The following is a 24,964-nucleotide window of genomic DNA, read 5'->3' as shown; positions in this document are numbered from 1 at the left end:
TGTAGACGCAAGACAGAGGGACCCGCAGTGGCCACAGGGACCGTGGAGGAGTTTGCCCCAGGCAAAGCAAGGAGCAAGGAGCTGTGTGCGTCCGCCAGAAAGGTGAGCTGGTGGGGGTCAAGCTCACCCCAGGCCTGGCTTAACCATGCGCACACCCACGAGCACATCCCCATGGTGTACACACGTGGGAATAGGCACAGTTCCACACATGAATGCAGAGGAAAATGACTATGAACCCGTGTGCACACACCCTCACACCTCTCAGCAGGTGCCAGCAGAGGCTGGGTTTCTTCTCCATAAGGTGGGGACAGCTCCAGTGGGCTGAGTAACCATAACTCCCAACTTTAGTGTCGCCAGGCTCAGTTGCCAAAATACAAAAAGATGCCTCGCTGATCATCATGCCTTTCTATCCCCATTTTACAGCAGATGAGCCTGCTGCCTGGAGGCTTAACTTCTGGCCAAAGACCCTCCTGCTAGGGTAGGTCAGACTGGGATCTGAACCCCAAGTCTCCTGATTCCTAGCTCAACCTCCTCCTCTGAGAAGAGTGGGGGCAGCCTTCCTAGCTTACGAGTTGGGGTGATTGCCGCATGGGTCAGTTTTGGAGACATTTGCAGGGCATCCGCTATGTGATAGTTCTCTCCATGCACGAAGGGTATTTATGTCCTGGAACACAGAGCTGTCCTCAGAGCCTAGTGGGGTCAGCTTGCTGTGGAGAAATGCCCGGTTCCTGCCACAGGCCATGAAGGGGGAACCCACAGGCTTACCTGCCCCTCCTATGGGATGCAACACCTTCTGCTACATCTTTCCCTTAACAGCTGCTGTGGTGGCCTGGTCTTGCTGAGGCTGCTTCAGAAGGATCAAGGGAGGGGCTGGAGAAGGGCCAGGGTTGTGGCAGCAGGGGGTTCCCCCACTGTTACCACCCTCACCTGCCACCTTCTCCCCTGGCCTCACACTGGTCTGCAGAAACGGTGTCGGGCCAGCCATTGGAAGTAGCCACTGGGACCAGTGACTGGGCCTGGAAATAAGCATGCCTCTGGGGCACTGGCCTAGGCAGGTTCCATTCAGATGACTTCCCTGGACCCAATCAGATCTGCCACTCAGTGCTTCCCACACCTTGGCCTAGGTAGAAGCCAGTCAAGGTGGGTAGGCAGGTCACTGAGCTGGGCTGGACTTGTGATCCAGCTGGCAGGGTCTTGCCCTGGAGAACCTGCCTGCTCCAGCCTTCTCCTATGAGCAGGCCCAGCCAGGACCCTCACCCCATGGGCTGAGGTCGGTGGGTTGGCCAAGGGCTAGGAGCACTGTGTGTGCCAATCCAGGGTGATGCTGGTCTGGAGCTCTAGGCCAGACTTAGGCGAGGACAGGGAGGCCACCTCCTTCAGGCACAGCTGGCTACTTCTCTGCTGGGCTGGCCGATGAAAGAAACAGGATCTGGGAGGGAATCCTCAAGGAGGACGATTGGCTGGCATAGCTGCTGTGGGTATTTATAGTCAGGGCTGCACAATTGGTTTCCCTGTGGCTGTGGGGTGTCAGTCCCTGTGCTGCTAGGCAGACTTCAGCCAGGACCAAGGAAAGCAGCCAATCACAGTAGGGGAAGCCCGTTGCTGGGCAAGCTAGTGGGGTTGGCTGGGCCCAAACACCTGCTGCTCGGAAAAGTTTGGAGCAGTCCAGGCTCCCCCCACCCTGCCAACGCCCCAGCCCAAGGAGTGCACAGGGCAGCAAGAGGGGGAACATGTGCCTTTTTGGATCAGCTCCATGTTCAGCCACATTTGTGCACACTCCACCAGCATAAGCCGTCAGCTGCCTCCTTTGCAGATGAAAGCCGTCCAGTTTCCAGGGCTGGGTGCCTTGGGCACCAGCAAGGCAAGTATGTACCCAGAATCTTGCCATTAGAAAACACAGAAAAAAAGCTGTAATTTTAACTTCTGCATGCATGCAAACGTGCAATTTGAAAAATAAATAAAAATAAAATTTTACTTTAAATTACATGTATCAGTGGAGTGGTGCAGCCATCATTTTTTCCAGGCTCAAGGCCTCTGTAGAACCTCTCTCCAGCCCTCCATTTACCTGAAACTGTCCGTTCTCGGGTAGTTTTGCAAGAACTACTTTAGTGATCTTCTTTATTTAATTATTTTTTAAAAAATATTTTAATGTTTTTTTAAAGTAATCTCTACACCCATCATAGGGTTCAAACCCACAACCCTGAGATCAAGAGCCACATGCTGCACCAACTGAGCCAGCCAGGTGCCCCATGATCCTATTTATTTTGTTGTATTTTTCCACTAAATTTCCCTCAAACTAGGGATGCTAAAGATGGTAAAAATAGGATAAATTTACTATATTTCAATCTTCTAATGTAAGAACGTGGCCAAGAAGCCATAAGATGAATTTCAGACAACTCAAGGTGAGAGAGCTGTAACAAACGAAGATGCCGTGTCTCTTTCTTCCCACTGCAACCCACTTGTACACTGGCCAAGCAGTGCATATCTGTACCAGCTGCTGTGCATTTCTGCAGCTGACAGGTTTCTGGTGGTCTGATTGTTATAATTCTCATGAGCCTGAAGCATAGTTTTGCTAACTTTGGCATTTGCTTCAGTACAGCCAGAGTTGATGCATCTATCGCCCTATGGCCTTGTAACAAGGTTAAAGAAGCCATCCCACCATGTATGCCCATTAGCCAGGACCCTGAGGGATGGTCCTCAGGGCAGGGGTATGTCTTAAGAACAACGTGTCCCCATGCACAGGGCAGGGGACACAGGAAAGCTCTTCACTTCCAGGGAGTTGAGACTCTATTGCAGTGAAAAGCATCATGATTATAACCATCAATGTGATGCCGTGAGGGCAGCCTTCCTGACTATCTTCATCTCAACAACTGGATCCCTGCCTGGCACAAAGTAAGCCCTGTAGAGCTTTATTAAGGGAATGAGTGAATGAATTTACTTTCAGAATTTCATCCTTCCCTTTTGTTACTGTCAGGATGCAGAGCATAGCTGTTTGGTCTCAGGCAATTGGGGTCCTGATTCCCCATCTGCAGAGGGTCATGGGGGGTGGTATCTTCACACTGGCATTTGATGGGCCCAGATCTGACTGAGCCCCCTGATGGAGCTCTGGGAGTGGAGGCCTAATTCTTAGTAGAATTCTCACGTGCCTACAGTGAAGTTTCACTGATGTTTGTTCTGGAAGCCAGGCTAATGAATCTGTGAAAGGTACAGAATAAGGCCTAGTACAGTCAGTCCATGCATGGCACTCCCAGAGATGTCCTGGGCCTGTTCCCTGCAGGGCAACAGATGCCTGGCACCAGAGAAAGGAGGCTTTGGAAACTGACTTCTCTGAGCTTATTGTATTCTGGGTCCCAGGCCATCCGGGAACCATAGCACCCATCTCCCTAGGCCTGGAGCAATAATGTCCCAAAGCAGGCCACTGTCCTCTCCATTTGGAAAAAATTTCAAATATGGCTGCCCTGCATGACATAAGCAGCCCCACCCCCAGTGGGAACACACTCAAACCTCATCGTGCCAGATGATGCTAAGTCCTTCCCTATATATAGCCAGTGAACAAGTGGGTGCTCAACCTTATGGAATTGCTTCCCTCCCCTCACAGCATCCAGGAAACTGGGGGACCTGATCTCAGGGAAAACTTTCTAGAGTCACAGCAGCCCCAGAGCTTTGCTGAGTCATGAGCAGCTACTTCCTGAGTGGTTAGATATCTAGAGCCAGTTTTCGAACATGTGAAATCTAATGCTTCCAGTCATTTTTCAATGTGTTGAATTATAGAGATTGAAAGGAAAACAAAATGAAAAGAGAGAATTTACCATGCACGTCATTTCCTTCGAATTTCTGCCATCTCCGGATTCCATTTCCGACACCTTGGAGTCCTGTGGGATAATAAGGTCTGGAGTGAGGTTCTCAGTGGCCGGGAGACCCAGGCCAGCGAGTGACAGGTCAGTTGCAAATGTATCTGGGGTGAAGTGGGGCTGGTGGAACTTGGCTCTTTCAGGATTCAAGGGGGACTGCCTGTGAATGAGATGCACTTTAAAATATTAAAACAGTGGTTTCCAAGGATGGTGGGGTTGGTTATCAGCATCATCCAGGGAGAATTTTCACGGTGCAGATGCCTATTCTTCACTCCACATCTCTACCTCTTAAATATGGAAGTATTATTGTAGAAGATGTTTGCCATTGATTTTGCCTTCCTCTTCCTGTATGTGGTGAATCTCCCACTGTTAGGGTCATGATGTGAGGTGGGGGATGGGCAAAGATGGTCTATCCCTGTGGGAACTGCAAGTGATTGTTGCCTACTCTCCCAGCCTCCCTTGCAGCTAGAGCATGGATGTATGTGGCCTAGGCACAGCCAGTCAGATGCACCTGCGTCTGGTTCCATCTTGGGACCTGGTGATGCAAGAGGGAAGGGAATGGAAGTGCATGCGCTCTCTCTCTCTGGTCCTGGCTGAAAGTGGTGGCTGCAAGGTCGAGTTCCTGGCACAGAAATGGCGTATGTTCTGGCAATGGGAGCAGCTGCAATAAAATCAAGTTCCTGGTGAGGACGGAGTATCTAGGGCTCCTTGGTGGCAACAGAGGTTTCCTCACCAGACCAGCCCTGCTGTGCAGCTTATGGCACTCTTCCTGGAAGCTGTGCCTCTAGCCTGGTTCTCCAGCCCTTTCAACCACTCCTCAAGTCCCTCTGTCCCTTCCTGATGCTCTTCTATTCTGCAGAGCTCTCCGCAGCCAAGATCTGGGGCTTGTGGCTCAGAACCGTCGCTGACACACACATAGAGTAGAATACACACATCACACTGACTTTGGGGATGAAACCTGACTTGGGGCAGGGGACTTTAGGCCACCTCCTCCATGGCTAGGGGGTATATGACAGGAAGTGAGGGCGCCCAGGCATATTTTTGAGAAGCACTGCACAGTGGAAAATGCTAGGACCATAGAGGGAAAGAGCAGAGAGCATCTGTTGGCAGCCCAAATCCCTGGCACATGCTGCCTTTGCCTCCTTTCCCTCTGACTCTTTTCTGCCACAAGGACAGAGCAGAAAGCCACCCAGTCCTCTGCACCGTGACAGTAATGGAGCTCAGGCCCTCCTTTGCAGAGCCAAAGACCTGGGCTGGGGGTGGTGGGGGGACAGGAGGAGATGCCTGGAAGAGGTGTGGGGGCGTTTTGGATCTTGTGCACCAACAGGAGGCCTTGGAACAAGCTTGTCTAGTTCAGTGTTTCCCTGCCTTAGGCTGTGTGGGCCCACAGGCTGGCTTAGCCAGGGGTCTCCTGGACATCACCATTGCCCAGCAGGCCTCAGAGGCTGTGCATTCTCACTCTTCTATACTCTGGTACAGAACTGTCTGATTGTAAATAAGTGACACTGGTCTCTGCATTGCCATAGTGTCTGGGAAAAAAACCTCCGTCAGGAAAGTTGTGGAGGAAACTAGCAGAAAGGGCTTGGCAAGCAGGGCCTTCTTGCCTTGCATCATGGTCATGAGTGTGAAATGCATTGGTCTGGAGCCTGTAGGGTTAGTGCTAGGGGTCAGACACCTCTGAACCAGTCCTGATCCCTGGCATTTCCGAGGCTTCCCTGTGTTGTTGAAAGGCCCTCTCTTTCTAGTGTTGGAGCCTTTAGGAGAGATGAGATCAGAGGGGGCGGGGGAGGGAGGGACTCACAGGCTGGCCTGGAGCCAGGCCTCGTGGGGGTCCTCTGGCCTTGCCATGCATAGGGGGAGACCTTCTGGACTGCAGTGTCCAGAGTAGAAGCAGTCTCTTTTCTATCAAGGAGCAGAGGGCCTCTGCCGATTTCCTCATTACAAATACGCGGGGTGGGGGGCATTTCCGCCTCTCCTGGGAGCAGCTCTGGGAATGGAAGAACCAACTAACCCAAACAACTGGCCTCAAATCCCGCGGGAGATCGGAGTACCTATCAACATTCTCAGCTCTCCAGAATCTATTTCTTTCCCTGCCTTCCTCCCCAAGAGGTCACAAGGAACCATGGGGCAGGTCCAGCCTATGTGACTGGTGGGGGCAAAGCCATTCAAGGCACCATTGCTTCAGTGTGGCAGGTGGCAGGTGGATGTGCAATGCACCAAGGGCTGTTAAAACATCAGTCCCAAAGCACTGGCCCTCCGTGAACCTAGCACAAACCTCACACCAGCCCCCGTGAAGGCTCGGGATGGCCTCATCATACACCTAGGACTTCTGAGGGGCTTTAACATCCCCTATTCTCCATCTGTATTCTCTTCAGTGTGCCCCTTCCTTTGGGATTACAGAGGCCTGAGTGCTGCTTTCCACAATTGCTCTATATAAAGAGTCATTTTATTTTTCCAGTCTACCCTTTCTCAGAAAGTCTACAGGAGGAGTAAAATTAATAGATCTGTGAGAGCGGAGAGAGCAGATTTTCAGCTTACTCTAGCAAGCCTTTTACACCACCCTTATGCCTTCTACTGTAGGAGGCTGAGAGAGGCTTCAAGAAAGGGGAAACTGAGGCCATGAGTTGTGCAAGGACACCAAGGGAGCTCCCCGTCTCAAAGTCTGATTCAGCACACAGATTCCCCTGGGTCCCCTGCGCTCTACAAAGTGCCATGTGAGGAGCAGGCCTCGGTCACCCAGGGGTCAGGACTGAGGTTCTGGCCCCCTTCCTCCCAGGCATCTTCCAACCCTGTCGTGCACCCTTCGGAGAGTGGCTGGGAGGAAGCTGGCTCCCGGGGGGTGACGGAAGCACAGGGAGTCAACCCGGGGCAATCACGGGGCTGCGCGTTGCCACGGGACGGGACGGGACGCCAGTGCTTGCAGAGGAGCAAGAGGAGCAGGCAGCGGTGGGGAGAGAGGGTCGGTCTCCCTGGCCTCTTTCGGGGGCGCGTGGGGCGCCCCCCGGCGGGCGGGCCCCAGGCGAGGAGGCCGAGGTGCCGGGGTCTGGGGGCCCGGGCCGGGCGCTCGTTACCTCCTCTGCGCTGCGGCAGCGCGCCCGGGTCCGCCTGCCGGTCCGAGTGCGTGCCGTGCGCTGCGCGCCGTTTCTCCGAGTGCACGATCAACAGCATGTCGATGGACACGGCGTTGCTGTCCTTCTTCAGCTCCATGGTGCCGCCTCGCTCCCCGCCGTTGCGCCGCGGCCGCTCTCGAGGCTGCCTGCGCTGCAAATGGCCCCGTGCGCGCCGCTGGCCGGCGCGGGAGACCGCGAGGGCGCGGGAGAGGGCGCTCCCCCGCCGCCGAGCGGCTGGGCGCCGCGTTTCGCTGACTCTGCCAAACACGCCATTAGGGCCCGCCCGGGAGGGCGCTACCCTAATGAAGCCGCTCTAAGTCACCTTTGAAAGGAAATCCCGGGCCGAGCCCTGACCTGCACGCAGGCCGCGGGCGGCACAGCCACAGGCTCTAGCGCCTCCTACCCCGTGCGCTTGGAGCGCTCGTCCCGGGCTCCAGAGCCCTTCTCCCGCTGGCCGGGCGCTGCCTGGTCTCCGCAGCTGGTCCTGGGATTCCCGGGAAGGCCCGAGGTAGACCTTCTCCGGAGCCTTCGGCGAACGCAGAAATCGCACGGTGCTGTCAACAGTGAGAGTAAATTCGGGAAAAGGAAAAGCAGCACGGGGTGGCCCCGCTCCTTCCCTTCCCCGGGTGGGTTTTGGAGGTTGATGGCTTCCTCTATAAGAGAGAGATGGGTAGGGTGTTGGGGTCCGGACCTCTGCGATTATGGCTGCACCAGAACTTGGAACATGACTACTGGGCATCAACTTAACAGTTCTTTCTGGCTTGTGGTGAAAGTCTTAACATCTCTGTTCCTTCTAGAAGCCTGGCTCATGCTCCTTGGGGAAGGGGGGAGGGGCAGAGGAGGAGGCTGGTGCAGGGAGCAGCCTGCCTGCTGTGCTCAGGGAGCTGGACCTGAGAACCCATCTATTTTTAGTGGGGCCCGGCCTGCCCAGCCAGCAGCAGCAACAGGCCCTTTGGCTCTGGGTCTCAGGAGTGTTTACAGCGGCATCTGCCTGCTAGCCCTTGGCACGGTGGGCCCACCCAACCTGGGCCAGTCCCCTAACTTAAGTTTCCACCATTAATAAATGTCGTGCACCCGGAAGCCTTTGCTCTGGGCCCCTTCATATTGGAGTGTGATGACCCTACCTCACAGTGTGGTTCCTGAGAGCCCCCGCCTCCCCCTTGGAGGCAGACTCTACTGTGTAGGCCTAGGTTCCAGTCTCAGCTTGGCCACTCGCTGCCGGTGTGACTGTGGATAAGCCATTTCCTTCCATTTCCCCACCTCTATCATGGCATGATACGAGTTCTCACAGGGCCGTTGTGAGAACGTGTACTTGAGGTGCCTGGCGCACAGCAAGTGGTCCCCAAATGGTAGCTGTCATTCATACTTGATTTTAAGGGGGGAGGAAAAGGACAGGTGAGGTGACAAGTCAGTGGGGGGTGGGGGACACACAGATCTACCCTCAGATTCTGAAGATCTTTGTCCGCGGACTGTGACTCACAGTTTGTCTGCCAGTAAAGGCCAGCGCTTTGCTGCGTCACCACTACCCCTCGCCCACTGGGCATCTGAGGAAGGAGATGTCACTGGTTTCTGACAGTGTTGAATTGCAGTCCCAAGAGAGCTGAGCTGCGGGACTGGTGTAGGTGGGTAACTCCCAAGGCATGTTTCCTCATGTAGTGAGTCCTGTCCCTTGCTGTCCTGCCTGCATGTGTGCATATGCACACACACACACACACACACACACACACACACACACACACACCTGGGAGGCTGGCTGAGGCTTGTTCTCTAGATGGCTAGGGAAGTAAGAACAATGGATTCTTCAAAGTTCCTGGAGTCTTAGAGATTGCCCAGGCGGCATCCCCCATCTGACCTGAGAAAGCACCGTGTACCTCCTTCAAGGGTGTAGGTCCCAACAGAAGCTTCTGTGCAGCACCTCTCATTACTCAATGGGGCCGAGTGGGAAGGGCAAGGAAGCTGAAGCCCCCTTGCCTGAAATTTGCATTCCCATCCTTGTTCCTTACTCCCCAGCTGGAGAGCGTCACTGTGAGGAGCTTGCCCACATGACATCCCATTCCAGAGCTGCCTCTGAAGCAGGAGATGATGGGGGGTTGTATCACCCAGAGGCCCCCAGAAGCTGGTCTGGGGGCCTCCTGCCTCTCCAGGATGTCTGAAGACAGATCCTTTAGAGAGGAGCCTCTCATCCATGGCACTATGGACATTTGGGGCCATAGAGTTCCTTGTTGTTGAGGGAGGGGTGGTCCTGTGCATTGGACGATTCTTAGCAGCATCCCTGTGATCTACCAACTAGATGCCAGTAGCACCCACTTCCCTGTGGTAAGAACCCAGAGCATGTCCAGATGTTGGTAAATGTTTCCCGAGTGACAAAAATGCAGTGAAAACACGGCTTTGGAACCAACCCATGAAATAGGGGCTGTGTTACCTTGACTTCTCTGGAAAATGCTGTTGCTCCTGGATCCTGATGCTGCCTAGAACCTGGACCCACTCTCCACATGTTCCCACCCATGGCTCTCAGTCCAGTAGCTGGTGTCTTGGGCCTGCACAGCTGCTCCCTGCCAGCAGCATGGGCAGAAAGATGAGACGCTCTCCTCAGTCTTCATGTTCCCCTCAGCCCTGGACTCTGTCGACCCATCCTCTCATCTACACTACTTGTTTTGGCTGAGAGGAGGATGCCACAGGAAGGCATTTGGATGTATCTGGAAAGCGGAGGGGAAGCAGGAGAGAAGGAGGCTATGAGGTATTACTCAGAGGGTCTGTGTCTTCTGCTCAAACCCCCCCTCAACTGATGGGACAGAGAACAGACCCTCAGCCTGTGATTTACACCCTGGGTCCAGCCTCCTTCTATAGACTCACCTCTTCTACTTTCCCTGCCAACCCACACATGCTGTAGCCATAGCCATGCCCACTACTTCCCAAACACATCTATCTGACCTTTCTGCTTCTAGGCTTTCCTTAACATGCTGGCCTCTCCATCCTGCCACCGTCTTGAATAACATGGAATTCAGGGACTTCCACATTCTGACCTAATGAAGTCATCTGCATCCTTGTCTTAGGATCTGACAAATCAGGGGATGTCTCCGTGCTTGGGCAGACCTTTAATAATTTTCATCACAATGACTTGGAAACTTCAGGAGACCAAAAGACAAAGAGCAGTCAAAATGGTTGTATTTTTGCCGTTATCCTCCATTATCCACACTGCTTCCACACCTTTGCTTGAAGATGGGATTCATCAGTTGTCCGGATGGTTCTGAGCCCTGAGCTGTCTTGGAGATGGTGAGTGGCTGACAGGGAGAGGCTTGCTTCTGGCAGATGAGGCTTTCACCAGAAAGGGTATGTTCTGACTCACATTTTCATTTTTCCAAAGGCTTAGTGGTTCTTCGGGGGATCACCAGTCATAACTTTTCACCCCTCTAGAAATCCCGGGAGGTAAGTTTTTGTCTTCTCTATAGAGACGTAATAGACAAAACCAGTACATGAAAGGCTTTTAGCAGGCAGTTTGTAGACATGACATGCTTTTCTCCATTGGTGCAGTGGGGAAGGGGCACAAAGAGAGTGGGGCACATTGGTAAAGAGCACAGACCACATCCCAGCCTCTTCACACCCTGGCTTCTGCTGATATGGGCAAACTGTTACATGGGGGACCAGACGCCTTTCCCGCAAACCTTTTTGAAAGCTGGTATAGGCTTTCTGTGGTGTCTTGACCAGCCTGACTTGGCTCACTCCCACTTCTGAGTTTGTTACTGTTGTCACTTCTTCCTGAAATACCTGTTTGGACATTCCTGGCAAGTACAGTGTAGTCATCCTTTGAAGTCTGACACCAGCCCTCACCTCCACCCTGAAGCCTGCCTGATTACCCCAGTTCTTGGAGATCCTAGAGAATGCCAGCTCTCTGTGGTGCTTTTTAACCATCCTCATTTTCTTTTTCCTACTGGAATGGCACAGACATTTAAAGGTTTGAAAAAAAAATACTCTCCCAAACTACGGCAGGTCTTTCCCGTTTCATAGCAAAGTGTATGATGAAGTCATGGCCTGGCCTTAGACCATGTTAAGCTCTTCGAGGGCCAGGTCACGGTCTTCCTCATTCTTGAGTCCCCTCCCGTGTCCCTCTATCAGACTTGAGCCTCCTGTGTGTATTGCACACAGGAGGTGCTCAATAAATGTTTGAATCAAATCAGACAGAACGAACCCTCCCAGTCAGCTAAGATTTCTCCCTTTAGCCCAGAGGTGCGCCAGCCTCCCGTAGATTTGTAGCGTTTGCTCTGCTGTGCCTTTTTCTCTGACCATCACGAGATGGAAGAGAAGGAGGTTAAGTGAGGACAAGCAGCTCTAAAGGCACCTTCTCCCACTGCTGACAGAGCCATCTGGAGCATGAATTTGGGGGAGTGCTTGGTTCTAACAGCCCTGCTCAGTCCCATGCAGCCGCCTCCACCCCGCCCCAATCAGGAGCCATAAGCTGTGACTTTTCTGTTAAACACAATTCCCTTTCTCAGCCTTTTTGGCATGTCTCTCCCTGATCGGCCCGTCAGCCTGTTTCAGTATTTCTATCCGTGACACCTTCATTGATTTTCCCTATTTTTCTGTCTGTAGCTTATTACAATCCCATCTTCTTGCACATAACGATGTGTAAACATGGGGAGCACTACCTCCCAAATTCCAGGTCATTTGAGTTTTGGAGTCTTTATACACTATGGCATTCTTGGCCTTTTCCTGTGGATGGAGATGATGAAAATCAATTTGTCTCTCATCACCACTTCCAAAATATCTCAGGCCATGCCAACAGAGGTATCCAGTGGCACATGAAAGCCCATGGAGAGATTACCTCTTCAGCTTCCCCAAGTGTTTATTGCCGAGCTATTGAAATGTCCCTCGCATATTCCTCGATCCGCCTCCCTGATGGAAACGAAAGGTCCTCTGAAGCGGACTTGACGCTTCAGAGTTTGTCCCTTGGTAGTCAGCTACTTCTGTACAGAAGTCTGCGTTTTTCTTCCATGAACTCATGTAGCCCTCACAGTGCCGTGGGGCTGGGCTGATGCCTTTACACCCATTTTATTGATGCTGAAACAGGATCAAGAAGTGAGTTCGTGCAGTTTTCTCAGTGAGCCACCAATGGCTTCTACGTGGGCCCAGGGCTCACGCCAAACCTAACACGCTTGCCGTTCTGCGTGTGTTAGTGAAAAGGGGCACAGATGTCGTTCCTACTGGCAGGCTGAGGTTTGGGCCAGCCGCTTTTGCAGGGCCCCAGCCAGTGCTCTGAGTGACATGTGCCCCCTGGAAGAGAGCACTCACACCTGGGTGGTGGGAGGTTGTCTAATGAGGTGGTGAGGAGGGTCATAGGAGACAGCTCTGGAGTGTCTGAACAAAAACGCAAATGAAGTCAGAACAGCCTTTTGATCACCCCTGAAGACCCCTGGGGACTGTCGGAATGAGGTTGGTGCCCATCTGCCTCAAACGGGACAGGTGCCGTGGCCTGGATCCCAGGGGGCACAAGGGAACGAGTTTCTAGTGTCAGTTCGGACTCCAGCCTTGCCTGTCCCTGGGGAAGAGCCTCTAATAGGAGCCACGGGTATTTTTAGTCTCACGTGTGCAGGCACAGGACAAGGAGAGCTGGATAGGAACAGCTAATAAGCCATGGTCTTTATTAAGTTGGGAAGGGTGAAATGAGGGGGAGGACAGGGAGCCTAGTGGAACTTTTGCACATGCCTCATTTTCTGAGAACTCTTTTTCCATAATTCACCAAGAAAGATTGAGGTCAGGGTGATTATGCATAGCCCCAGTTAGAGAAGCCAGAAAGTGGAACATGCTTACCTCCTGCAGCCTGCACGTCCCCTCCCAAAACGTCCTGCTCTGCCCTCTGGGTGACCAGGTGGGGCAGGAGGGATTCAGCTTTGGGGCTTGGCTATCAAGCCTCCCCGGTGGGGGTTACCTGGAAGGACCAGATGAGAAGCCCATTCCCTAAGGAAAACTTGCAACCTCAGAAGAGAGTTGAGCAGGTGTCAACTACTATCCCGATTTCACAGAGGAGGAAATGCGGGTTCAAAGAGGTGCAGATACTTGTGCAAGGCCACATGGATGGGAAGTAGGGGAGCTGGGCTTCAAGCTCAGTGTCCTAGATCAAGGTCTACCACTGTTTTGTATTACATTGGTCTTTTCCCAAATGATAGTCAGTCGTGTCTAAGACTTATTATCCATCTTATTTAACCACATTTTTTTCTATGCCAACTCTGTGTCAGGAGCTCTATCACTGGGATGAGGCAGTGAAGGTGATACAGTTGCTCTCAAGATCTCTGGGCTTAGCGAGGGCAGCATAGAAGCCACTTCCAGCCAAACCTCAGCGTGGGCCAGTGTGCAAGTTTGTGCTGGGGGAGAGGCAGACTGGGAAGTGAAACTGGCAAGTTTCCAGCCTTTGGTATTGAGCATGAGGACACTCAAAGCTCTGCTCACACAGTCAGTCCCCTTCTGTGCAGCATCTTCTGGGGTGGGTGAGACTGGTGGCAGTGGCCAGGGAGGGGCAAGGGTGTCCTCAGCCTTTCTCCAGTCCTGTGGCTCTGAGCCCCACGATGCCTGTGGCCTGGGGCAGGACTCAATGAGCGAGTGCTTGGCAAAGCTGCCATGAAGATAGTATCTGGCTCCTGCTGCTGTCAGCCACTCCTTTCCTTCCCTACCACATCTTTAGGGTTCGAGAGCAGAAGGAGACAGTGAAAACATTGATTTGGGATGAAAAGCATCAGAGTGAGTTCTTTGTACCTCTCTGTCTCAGTCTAGAGCCAGCCATGGCATGTGCTTCTGTCCATCCATTTATCCACCCCAAATCCATGCTTTCACAGGGTCTTTCATATCTGTCCATCCATTCCATCTCTCCACCCATCCAGCCACTCTCTCCTCCATCCATCTCACTTAGCTATTTGTTCACCCATGCCTCCGTCTCTACCTGAACATCACCCCTCAGTCTCTCCGCCACCCCCATTCTTCTATCCCTTCCATCTAACTTGTTCCACCCATCCACTCATTCGTCTGTTCACCATTTGTGCCCCCACTCCATCCATTACCAATTTTTTCATACCATCTGGAACCAGACACTGTGCTCCAGGCCTTGTGTCTGGTGTTGTGGGGACACAGAGATGAATGAGTCTCTCTCATAGTTGACCCGGGAAACAGTGTACGGATCCACTTATGAAGGGAGAAGTGGAACCAAGACAGTCCTGAGAGGCTGAAAGAGAAGAGAAGGGGCTGTAGGAGGATCAGCCGAGATACTTAGACTCTGCATTTTGGAAGGATAATAATGAAAAGAGAGAGAGAGAGAGAGACTGGGTGGAGGACAAGGAAGACAGGAAAGGAGAAAGGAAGGAAGGGAGAGAAGGAGTAAGGGTGGGATGGAGGGAAGGAAGGAAGGAAAGAAGGAAGGAAGGATAAATGTGTGTTGGGCACCTACTCTGTGCTGGACCCTGTGCTAGGTGTTTTCACTAGTCTTACTTACTTATCCCAGCAACTTTTTGAGGTGATTCCCTGCGTTTTAGAGATGAGGAACTAGGACTCAGTGCACCTATTCCACGTGAATAAAACCTGAAGGGCAGGGCTAGGTTGAAAGTGCTTGCTAACACTGAGCATCAGAATGGGAGCCTGAAGCAAACAGGTCCGGAACAATTGAAAAGCATGCCATTTGACAGTTAACTTCTGGACTGTTGCCTGAAAGTGTGTTTGGGTAGGAACCACTCCTATGGTGACCGGTTGGAAGGAGGTGCAGGGCCACGCACAGTTGTTGGAGTTAGATGCCAGGTTATACCTGTATGACGTGGAACTGGAGCATGCCTTGGTGGTTCTGCCAGGTCCAGGGTCCTTCTGGAAGATTCCTGGCTCTGGATTCTTTCTGTCAGGACACACCAAGCACCTTAGGCAGGGCTGTAGACATTTGTACACCAGTCTAGTGTCCAGCTTTGCTTTACTTTTCCGGTCGGAGCTCTCCTCCTGGGGAGACTCAGCATAGCCCTAGGCAGGAGAGCTCAGCTTCACCACCTATCTGCTAGGGCTGCAGCCAGGAGTCTGTGAGCCCTAGCCCCAGGCCCCTCTGGCACCCAGGATGTACGGTTTCCCACTGACATATCGCTCCTGGCACTTTCTGGATCCATACCCAGTTCTTGTTGTTTGATGCCACCAAATTGTTCCCTGACCACCTGATGAGTAACTGTAAGTGTTGACAACCACTGTCCCAAGGCCGGAGTATTTCCAGATGGTTAGGTAGGTGGCCCAAGCAATCACGGGCTCTAGCGACAACTCAGGGAGAGGGGTTCGGGCGGGGTGAAGTGGCCCTGCAGTTTACCAGACAGAGGCTCTCTAACCCCTGCAGAGCTTGTGGAGAGGGGGGGTTGTCGGGGGCTGGGTGAGGGGCACTGCAAATTAGAGATTCTAGAATTACAGAGCCTCATTCATGTGAGCCCCTCTGTGTCTTACGGACTTGTGGGTCTTCCTTTCTCTGAAGTCAGGCTGTCTGTCTGCCCTTGCCTACCCTAGAGAGCAGAGTTTGGGGGAAGGGAATGGAGACACCCAGGTATCGGTGCTGGGCCCCGGGGCCCCACAGTGGCTGGAAAGGGGGGATGTGTGAGGAGAGTGGCTTCTCCAGGCCCCGGTTACCTCAGCCGTCCTTCTTCCCCAGCTTTCCCCCTCGGCATGACCAGGCCACCCCCCTGCCAGCTCAGCTGTCCTCCCTCCTCACCATGTAATCCCTGCCAGGAAGAGAGGGGGGAAACATGAGCCAGCCTTCTCCCACTGCATCCTGCCTTCCTGTCCATCCAGCCAGGAGGGATGAAGGGAGGGGGCTGGGGACAGGGAAGGGCAGGCTCCGGGGAAGGCTCCCAGGCTCAGTGGCCTCCTAGATGCACGAAAACTACAAAACTCAGGCCTTCCCCCTAAGCCCACATGTGCAGGGCCTGCCCTCGACTCTGCTAGCATCTGGACACCTGTGAGGCCAGTTTAGTCCAGCAGAGCCTCTCCTGCCTCCCCTGGGCTTTGCCTTCCCCTCACCTCCCTGGGTCTAAGGTGGGGAGGCCCTGCTGGCTGTTTTGCTTTCCTCCTAAAAAGGTCACCTACGAACGAGGGAGTTCAAGTCCCAGCATTGTGAGGCAAGTCAGAGCCTCAGTCTCCTGGTCTGTAACCTGGCAGCAATCATGCCCGCTGCCCAGGGCAGAAGACAAAGCGAGGTGGTGCAGAGTGTGGCCCAGCACGTGGCCGGCATGTGACCGTGACGGTCCATAAACAGAGCCAGTCTGGTCCCCGAACCTGGGACGCAACCTCAGATAGGCAACCACTCACCTCATTATCAGGGCACCTCTGGGACTCTGGATGGGAGGAGCAAGAACAGAAACAGCCCCCGTACGTGCACCTCTTGGTGGGATCTCAGGAACATCAGGCGGTGGTGTGCGTACCGTGTATTTGTGCGCGGGGACTCTTGCTGTCAAGACCATGCCATTAATCTGCGTTCTCCTAGAGCCCTGCAGCAGGTGTGCCCTTAAAGCAACTCCAGTTGTGCGTGCATGTGTGTAACAAAGCCACTTTGGGTCCCCCGCAGATGCTGTGGGGCCCTGGAAGAGTCGTGTCCCTTCTCTGGGACAATGGGTGTGTTGATTACTGCCTGACACAGCTGTTCTGGGGTCAGCAGCTGGCCTCCTGCATGGCACACGCGGTAACGAGGGATCCTGTGACATCCATTCCCTTTCTCCCTATCCGGTGCTGAGGTTTTCCCCAGGTTGCCTTGGGATCTGCTCCAGGGAAGAAGGGACCCCTCCCTTCTTGGCCAGAACAGGGGCGTGGGGAGCCCTGGCTTCTCAGGAGACACTGATGCAGACTGAGGTGGGGCAGGGCTGGCCTAAGGTCGGCAGCACAAGGTCACTTTCGGCCCCACCCTGCTGGTCTGGGAGAAATAAGGTGGGGGGCTTTAGGGCACTCCAACCAGCCTAGGTTCTTCTCCCCCAGCTCCTGGTAGGAAACGCAGAGCAGGGTGGAGGCCTTAACCATACCTCTCAGTGAGAGAGGTCAGGGCTGGCCTGTGTCCACAGAGGACCCCTAGCTCCCAGTGCTGCAACTGGGACAAGCCTACTGGTGCAAGGCTTTCCTCCTCCCCCTGCCCTTTCCTTGAGGTGGGGCCTCTGGCCCCTGGAGTGGCTATTGAGCAAGCGGGAGCAGGGAGCTTGCCTTCTCTCACAGGGTTACCTGAGGCAGGCTGGGCTGGGGGCTGGGCCAGGCCCTGGAGCACAGTGATGACAGGGACCTGTTGGTGGCAGGACAGTTTGCACTCCCCAGGTGGTGGCTGAAAAGCTGCCACTGGGGGAGGAGCCTGTGATGACATGTGCCTCTGGCCAAGGCCTGACAGCCATCTGTTTCCAGCCACCAGCCGGGAGGCCTCCAGGGAGGGAGAAGACAGGGAAAGAAATAGAAAGAGAAACAGGGGACAGAGAGAGACAGAGACAGGGACAAAGAGGCAGAGATAGGGACACAGAGGCAGAGAGAGACAAATAGGGAGACACAGAGACAGAGGGACAGAGAGAAGAGGAAAAACCCATAAAAGCAAGAGAGGGAGAAAGAGGCAGACAGAGAAATAGAGGGACTGAGAGACAGAGACAGGTAAAGAGAGACAGAAGGGGAGAACGATAGGAGCAGAGGAGCAAAGAGAGAGAGAGAGAGGGGTGGTGGGGGGAATGAGAGGGGTATGGGGGAGAGGGAGAAGTAGAGAGACACGGGAAGATGGACATGGAGAGAGACACAGGGAGAGAGGCAGAGAGAGACAAAGAAATTCTGGAGACATAAACAGGGGGGTGCATGCTGGGGTAGCTGGGGTTGGAGAGGGGAGAGAGACAAAGGCTTCTGATTAGGCTCCCGGTGGAAGGAGAACCCTCATAAACCAAGGTCGTTTTAGCTCAGCACATGGAGAGGAAGAAGTTGCACTTGACCCTGGGCTCCTGGCTTCAGGGTCCTGACGGTGGATCTCAGGTGTTAGTAGGCAGCAGAATCACTGGGGGCACATTCAAGTTCAGGTGCCAGACCCATCCCCAGAATCTGATTCTCTGGTCAAAGTGAGGCCAGAAATCTGCATTTCCATCAGATTCTATTGTGGGGTCACACTAATCACAGTCAGAGACACTGCACCAGGAGGAGTCAGAAGTCGGTCCCCTTGTCCCCTCCCTGCGTCCCCCCACTCGCTGTGGGCCCTGGATGGGCAGCGACCAGGGCTCCGAGGGAACTCCCTCCACAGACTTGGAGGCTTCCCACATCCCTTGTTTCACCAGCCAGTGATCCTAGGAAGGGTTGGGGCCCTCTGTTTCCCCCTGGATGGTCAGGCAGAGAGGCACCTTGGAGGTCATGATTCAGTTCCAGCCACTCTGTGCAGATGAGGAAACTCAGCGGCTAGGCCAAGGCAATAAAGGTGACATGACACATTAATTTCTCAAACTCCTGCTATGGCCCAGGCTCTGTGCTGAATATTCTTTCAATTTATGGCTTAAACAGGGGAAAGGTCATCACTGTCTCCACCTTAAAGGTGAGGAAATGAAGCCCAGAGATACAAGTAACCTTCCTAAGGGCACACAGCTAGTAAATGGCAGAACCTGGACCAGACTCCACGTCTGTCTTACCCGAAAACCCATGCTCAAGTCCCAGCTTCTTCCCTATTTCTATTAATGGCTCTACTGCCTCTCAGGCTGAGATCCCAAACACAGCTATCTTGGTTCCTCCCCTGACCCCATCCAATCATTGTCACGGGCCTGCCTGGGCCAGCTCATGGCAATCTTCAGTCACTACAGTTTCCCACTGTAATATCTCGTCCCCAGTTCAGCCTTTGTATCTTTAGCGCAGACCCAGGCGGTACTCTTCCAACTCAATTTTCCCCCAGACTTGTTACCTATATCCCTGAAAGTGAGGAGGAAGACAGACAGGTAGCTGTCTTTCCAGGCTAGGAAACAGAGCCTGGGGCTGACTCTCGTGCTAACACTTTGTGAGAGCGAAGTGGGGTTGGGCTGCAATTCCAAGGCAGCAAGAGTGAGCGAGATAGGGGAAGGACGATTCAGGAAGCGGTGCTGCTCGGCTGGCCACAGTCTCAGGAAATAGAGCCGGTTTGTTCAGGCACTGGGTTGGGTCCAGAAAAAAATTAGTGGGATGTCATCCCTTGAAATGGTGTATTTCAGAAGCTCATAGAACCCAGGACACAGTTTACTTACTATTGCTGATTTATTACAAAGGATATTTTAAAGGATAGGAGTGAACAACTGGGTAAAGAGATGACATACGGTGAGGACTAGGGGCACCTCGGTGGCTCAGTTGGTTGAACGTCCGACTTCGACTCAGGTCATGATCTCATGGTTTGTGGGTTCAAGCCCTGCATTGAGCTCTGTGCTGACAGCTCAGAGCCCGGAGTCTGCTTTGGATTTTGTGTGTCCCTTTCTCTGCCCCTCCCCTGCTTGTGCTCTGTCTCTCTTTGTCTCTCAAAAAGAGATAAAAATGTTTAAAAAAAAAAAAGATTAAAAATGTATATAGGGTGAGGACTTGGAAGGGTCCCAAATGCAGGAGCTTCTGTCTCTATGAAGTTGGGGTGCACCATCCTCCTGGCACATGGATGTGTTCACTGACCTGGAAACTCTCCAAACCCCATGCTTCTGGGCTTTTTATGGAGGCTTCATCACATAGTCATGATTGATTATTAACCCGTTTCCTTGCTCCATTCCCCTCTCTGGAGGATGGCGGCTGGGGCTTAAGCTTCTAATCATGGCTTGGATTTTCTGGTGACTAGCCCCCACCCAGGAGCCCACCAAGTGTCACCTCCTCCTAGCCTCCTATCGCCCAGGAAATTACAAGGTTTTGAGGAGCTCTGTGTTGGGAACTGGGCTCAAAGACCAAATATGAGCAGACACTGGAGGCAGAAACTAATATATGTATTTCAGGATTTCACAGCCTGGAAGTATGAAAAACCCAGTGGGACACCCATGAGTCTGCTTCACAGACCTATCTGACTAGTGACACATCCTGGAAGGGGACTGACTCTCTGGCTCCAAATGTGGCAGCTGGCAGACTTTGTGCTCTAGCCACTGAGGAAGGATTTGCAGGGAGCTGTCATACATCAGATCACGGGACTCTGCTCAGACCCTCCTGATGGAAGTGCAGGACCTGGAAGTATGGGGCTCCGGTGTGCTCTGGGGCTGCACTGTGGGGCTGCTCTAGACGGAGGACCTTGGGGCCTGTAAAAGTGGCTGCGCTTTCAAACTGTTGGGGTGCTCTGACATGACCTGGCTGGGTCATGGATGGAGGAAGCCGTGAAGCCCATGACCATGGGACTCCCTGTCGGCCCAGCTGTCCACCTCAGTGTGAGGAGGAAGTTGAGGACTGAGAAAGGCTGTCCCGGTGTGAGCCAACCAGGAGGGGAGCTGCCGGGTGGCTCTTGGCTCCCGGGAGATGAGTCCACCCAGAGCAGGGAGAAGCGGAGGTGGCATTGTCTTGACCTTCAAGACAAGGCAAGAACACATTCTGGCAAAGCGGGCCTTCCCGTCTTCTGAATGGCTTTCTCTCTGACTGGTATCCAGTTAATTCCCATCATAAAATCATTTGTTTCTTCACTGAACTCAACTGCTCTTCAGGTAGACTGCCGAGTATTCATATCTGATAGATTTCCACAGAGCTGAGTGCACTCTCTACTTTCCCCTTGGACTTGTTCCTTCTTAGTAAAGCACATCTTATTGCTACATGTCTATCAAGAGGTCATCACCTCCACCACTGTCACCATTTTCCCCTCCACCTCCAATACCATCACCATCTCCACCACCATCCCCGTCACCGTCCCCATCACTCATCCACCACCATCACCAGTACTACCAACACCAACCTCACCATCACCCCCTCCATCGCCATCACCATCTCACCTCCATTTCTACCACCAACATCACCTCCACCACCTTCACTTTTACCCTCACCACCAAAAGAATTTGTCTTATGTCTCAGAGACCATCAATCTTCAAAGTTGCAGGTAATGAAAGAGACGGGCTATATAGTAGCCAGAGGAGCACAGACCATGGATTCAGAGCAACAGCCCTTTTCCTCCTCTTCATGTGCTGCTTCTTGGGGGTTCTGGTCAGACACTGCGCTGGGGTGATATCCTGGCCTCTCCCTCTACCCACTCCTCCAGCCCTGATGCTTTTGTCACTCACATAATTCAGGTGTCAGGCAGTGCAGTAGCTCTCAGACTCTGGGGCCCAGCTCCCTCTCTGGCCGGTTTGCAGGGTATGGGTCCACCAGGCTGTTGACAGATGCTATCTGTTCTGATTGCTCAGCTCCTGTGCGGTGTGGATCATTAAGTATTTTACATAACACCAATGCTGCCCTAGGCTAACCGTGCCTCAGTTCTTGTTACTATTGATGAGGCTGATGGTGATTTCAGTCGTGGGAAAGCTCTTTAGTCACTATTCCATGGCTTCTGGAGGACTGAAATGCCTGGGTAAGTGGGTCAAAGATCTTAAGTAAAAATAGAGCGAGTGCATGTTAAAAAGATGGAATTTGGGGACTGGAAAATAATTTCTGAGCACAAGAAGAGGTTTTTAACTACTACTGACTAGATCAGGTATGATTTTTCAGGCTCTCTGTGCTATTTTCACAAAAAGTTTTGCAACTCATTTGCCTCTAATGTGAACACACTCCTCCCCAAACTGCACACAGCCTCTCCGCCAGGGGCCAGGAGTAGGGGGAAATGGGGAGTGCTAATGGGTACAGGGTTTTGGTGTGTGTGTGTGTGTGTGTGGGGGGGGGGTGATGGCAATATCCTGGAATCAGATAGCAGTGATCGTCAATATATTAAAAATAATTGTAAAGTTTCACTGCACACTTTAAAAGGGTGACTTTTAGAAGTAAGTTATATCTGTTTTTAAAAAGAAGAATTAAAAAAGGTGCATCTGTTTGAGAATGGGGTCGCCAGTGAGGAATCGGAGACAGGAGACAGAGGGAGAGGAGCCAGATCCTGTGATCCCGCTTGAGCCCCGATATCCGGTTGTGCCAGAAGTCAGACTACCTTGGAATGTTTCAGTTACATGAGCCAACAGATTCTCTGTTTCTTAGGTCAGGGTAGATCAGGTTTTCCGTCACTTACCCCCAAAGGATCCCGGGCCGGCACACATGCCCTCTGCCCTCCTGGGGGCCGGGCCCAGCAGGCAGCACTTTTTTCTCCCGTCCCCCACCTCTGCCCCTGCTGGTCCTCATTCAGGCTTCTCCTGTTTAAAAAAACAGTTCTCCCCTCATTCTACTTTATACCTTTTTCTCTTCCCCATTTCACTCACACCTCCCAAAGGGTGGTCCACATGTGCTATTCTGCTTCCTGGCAGTCCCTTTTCCCTCCTCACCCTCTGCCTCTCTGGCCTGCCTTCTGTGGGCACTCTACTGCCCTCCTGTGGCCAAGCCTCACCACATCCTCCCTCCACCAGGGTGGGCTCTGACCTCTGCTCCTCTGCTTCCTGGAGGTCCCTTCATTGATTACTCATCCCCGGATGCTTGTGCCTTCCCTGACTCTGGGCTGGGCCTCTGCCCTGATCTTCTCCCTCTCCCTGGGCTGCTGCCTCCATGCTCAGGACTTACAACTACACGTTACGGACTTATAACTGCATGTCAGACTCGTCCTCCTCCAAACCCCTTCTCCTTCTGAGGCACCATCATGGGCCAGCACCCTTTCCTCCTCTTCATGTAGTCCCCCAGTCACATCATTCCATGTCCTTTTTAAGTATTCCTGGTGTCCTTGCTCTCTCTGCATCCCCACCGCCGTGGCCCCTTGTCCTGCTCGCTGGTCACTTTGTGTTCTCCCCTCTACTGTTCTTCCCTCCTCCTTGAGCTCTTGATGTGCTCAGGCTTAAAACACAAATCTAAATATGCTACTCCCTGCTCAAACTCACATGGGGTCAAGTCCAAGCCCATGGCAGGGTACCTGAGCCACCAGGCACTGGCTTCCACCTGCTTCTCAGATGTATTCTTGGTTGTCTCTACTTGGGCTTAGGCTTCCCCCACCTGGAACTGATGTTTCGTTGCCATGGGGACCCCACTGCCCCCACATCTCTCTGCACGTGGTGCCCTCCTTCCCTCAGCTCCCTCTGAAGGTATTACTACTCCTCAAAACTGGACCAGGTGATACCTTCTTGGGGATGCTTTTCTGGACTTACCATCCCATGTCTGTCCTCTCTCCACTTCCACTCAGGCCAGGCCACGTGCTCTTCCTGGTTTCCATAAATGGTTGGGCTTATCTCTGAGAGAGTGTTTGTCAGTTGTTCAAGTGTTTTTCACATTTATGTGTACCGCGTGCTTCTGGAGGGCAAGGCTGTGTGCCTAGCATGGTGCTGGGCACAAACCAGCAGCTTAACCAAGTTTGATGAAAGAACAAGGTGAACCATAACAGCTAATGCTCCCTGGCTGCCCACCATGTGCCAGGTACTGCTCTAAGACCGCATCATATATGACTCATTGAAACCCCACAACAACCCTATAGAGTGGGCACCACTCCATGAAAAGTTCCCATGTCACAGATGCGGATAGTGAGGCACAATGAGGCTAAGAGCCTTGCCCAAATATGTGCAGCTAGATTCAAACCTGGCTCCAGGGGCTGGCCTGTACCCACCACACTGTGCTGGTTCTGCAAATCACTGACTTCTGCCCTGATCCTCTCCACTTGGAATGCCAGTGCCCACTCACGTCCTCCACGTTGCCGAGGACTCAGCTCAGGCCCCACTCTACCTCTGCACAAGCAGTGCTCAGCCACCTGGAGCTCCCTGGCACAGCAGGAAGGAACCCTTTACATATACCATTCATTGGAACAAGTCTCAGCACCCCCAGAGCTCATTCAGGCTCCAGCCCAAGTAGGGCTGGTGACATATGGACCCATCAGACACCGGCTGTGAAGAAGCACCGCCAATGACAGCCATGCCTTTGGAAATGTCATCTTTTTGTGGGTGACATGTTAGTTTACTCACAAGGAAGAAGTAACATAAGTTTTAATAACTTTCCCTTATTTGGTATGATTACGGTTCAAAATATGCTGCCATTTGTTTGCTTTATCTTATTTGATCTTCCCTGCTCCCTGTGAAGTGCTCAGGACAGGTTAGCCCCATTTTACTGGAAAGACAGCTCAGTGTCAGCAATACTGAGTCACTTGCCCAAGGCACCAGAGCTCATTGGGACCCAGGGTTATTGGTTCTATGCTTGCACGTGTTCCTTGCTTGATGTAAGTGTCTAAACACTATCTGGCCACACGCCAGCGTGTAGGAAAACATCATTCAGCTAGCGGGTGCCAGAGGAAGTCTTGCACTTAGGTGTCTCAGCACAGTCCAGGGGCCTGTCCCTGTGGATTAGGACTTCAGTATATTTGTGTGTGTGTGTGTGTGTGTGTGTGTGTGTGTGTGTGTGTGAGACACAGTTCAGCTTCTAGCAATGTGTATGTTCTGAAAAGAGAAAACTATGGGCGGGGCTGTTCAGCCTGTACTGAAGTCCTGACCACTAATGCCTCAGAATGTGACTGTATTTGGTGATAGGGTCTTAAAAATTTTTTTTAATGTTTATTTGTTTTTGAGAGAGAGAGAGAGAGAGAGAGAGAGAGAGAGAGAGAACATGAGCAGGGAAGGGGCAGAGAGAGAGGGAGACACAGAATCCGAAGCAGGCTCCAGGCTCCGAGCTGTCAGCACAGAGCCCAATGAGAGGCTCCAACTCACGAACTATGAGACTATGACCTGAGCTGAAGTCTGACACCTAACTGACTGAGCCACCCAGGCGTCCCTGGAGATAGGGTCTTTAAAAGAGGTAATTAAGGTAAAATGAGGCCATCGTGGTCGCCCTAATTCAATGGTACTGGTGTCCATTTAACAAGAGGAAGAGACACCAGCTGGTGCGAGCCCAGACATAGAGTCACAGGAAGGACACAGCCGAAAGGTGCCCCCCTGGAAGCCTTAGGAGAAACCACCCTTGTGGACAGACACCATGATTTCAGACCTCTAGCCTCCAGAACGGTGA

The 24,964-nt window shown here is 52.8% G+C and overlaps 1 protein-coding gene and 1 long non-coding RNA gene across 2 annotated transcripts in view; both read right to left on the bottom strand.

Annotated features, from left to right (window-relative positions):
- The window catches only part of KY (kyphoscoliosis peptidase), a 47,238-nt gene extending 39,652 nt beyond the window's left edge, over positions 1-7,586 (bottom strand). Inside the window, exons 1-2 of the mRNA XM_045503566.1 lie at positions 6,923-7,586; positions 3,810-3,872 (exon numbers count right to left, since the gene is read on the bottom strand). Of these exons, the coding sequence (XP_045359522.1) occupies positions 3,810-3,872; positions 6,923-7,058 (199 nt within the window). The 5' untranslated portion in view covers positions 7,059-7,586. The remainder of the gene's footprint in view (positions 1-3,809; positions 3,873-6,922) is intronic.
- A 2,457-nt stretch (positions 7,587-10,043) lies between these two features.
- LOC123576189 lies at positions 10,044-21,255 on the bottom strand. Its single transcript, XR_006701211.1, has 3 exons — positions 21,139-21,255; positions 14,022-14,168; positions 10,044-10,404 (listed from the first exon to the last, which is right to left on the bottom strand). It is a non-coding gene; the product is annotated as an uncharacterized LOC123576189 (long non-coding RNA).
- Between the last annotated feature and the right edge of the window lie 3,709 nt (positions 21,256-24,964).

This window comes from Leopardus geoffroyi, chromosome C2 (assembly GCF_018350155.1).
Source record: "Leopardus geoffroyi isolate Oge1 chromosome C2, O.geoffroyi_Oge1_pat1.0, whole genome shotgun sequence".
NCBI lineage: Eukaryota > Metazoa > Chordata > Mammalia > Carnivora > Felidae > Leopardus > Leopardus geoffroyi.
Note: the sequence above shows the minus strand (reverse complement) of the source record. Positions and strands in the feature narration are given on the sequence as shown.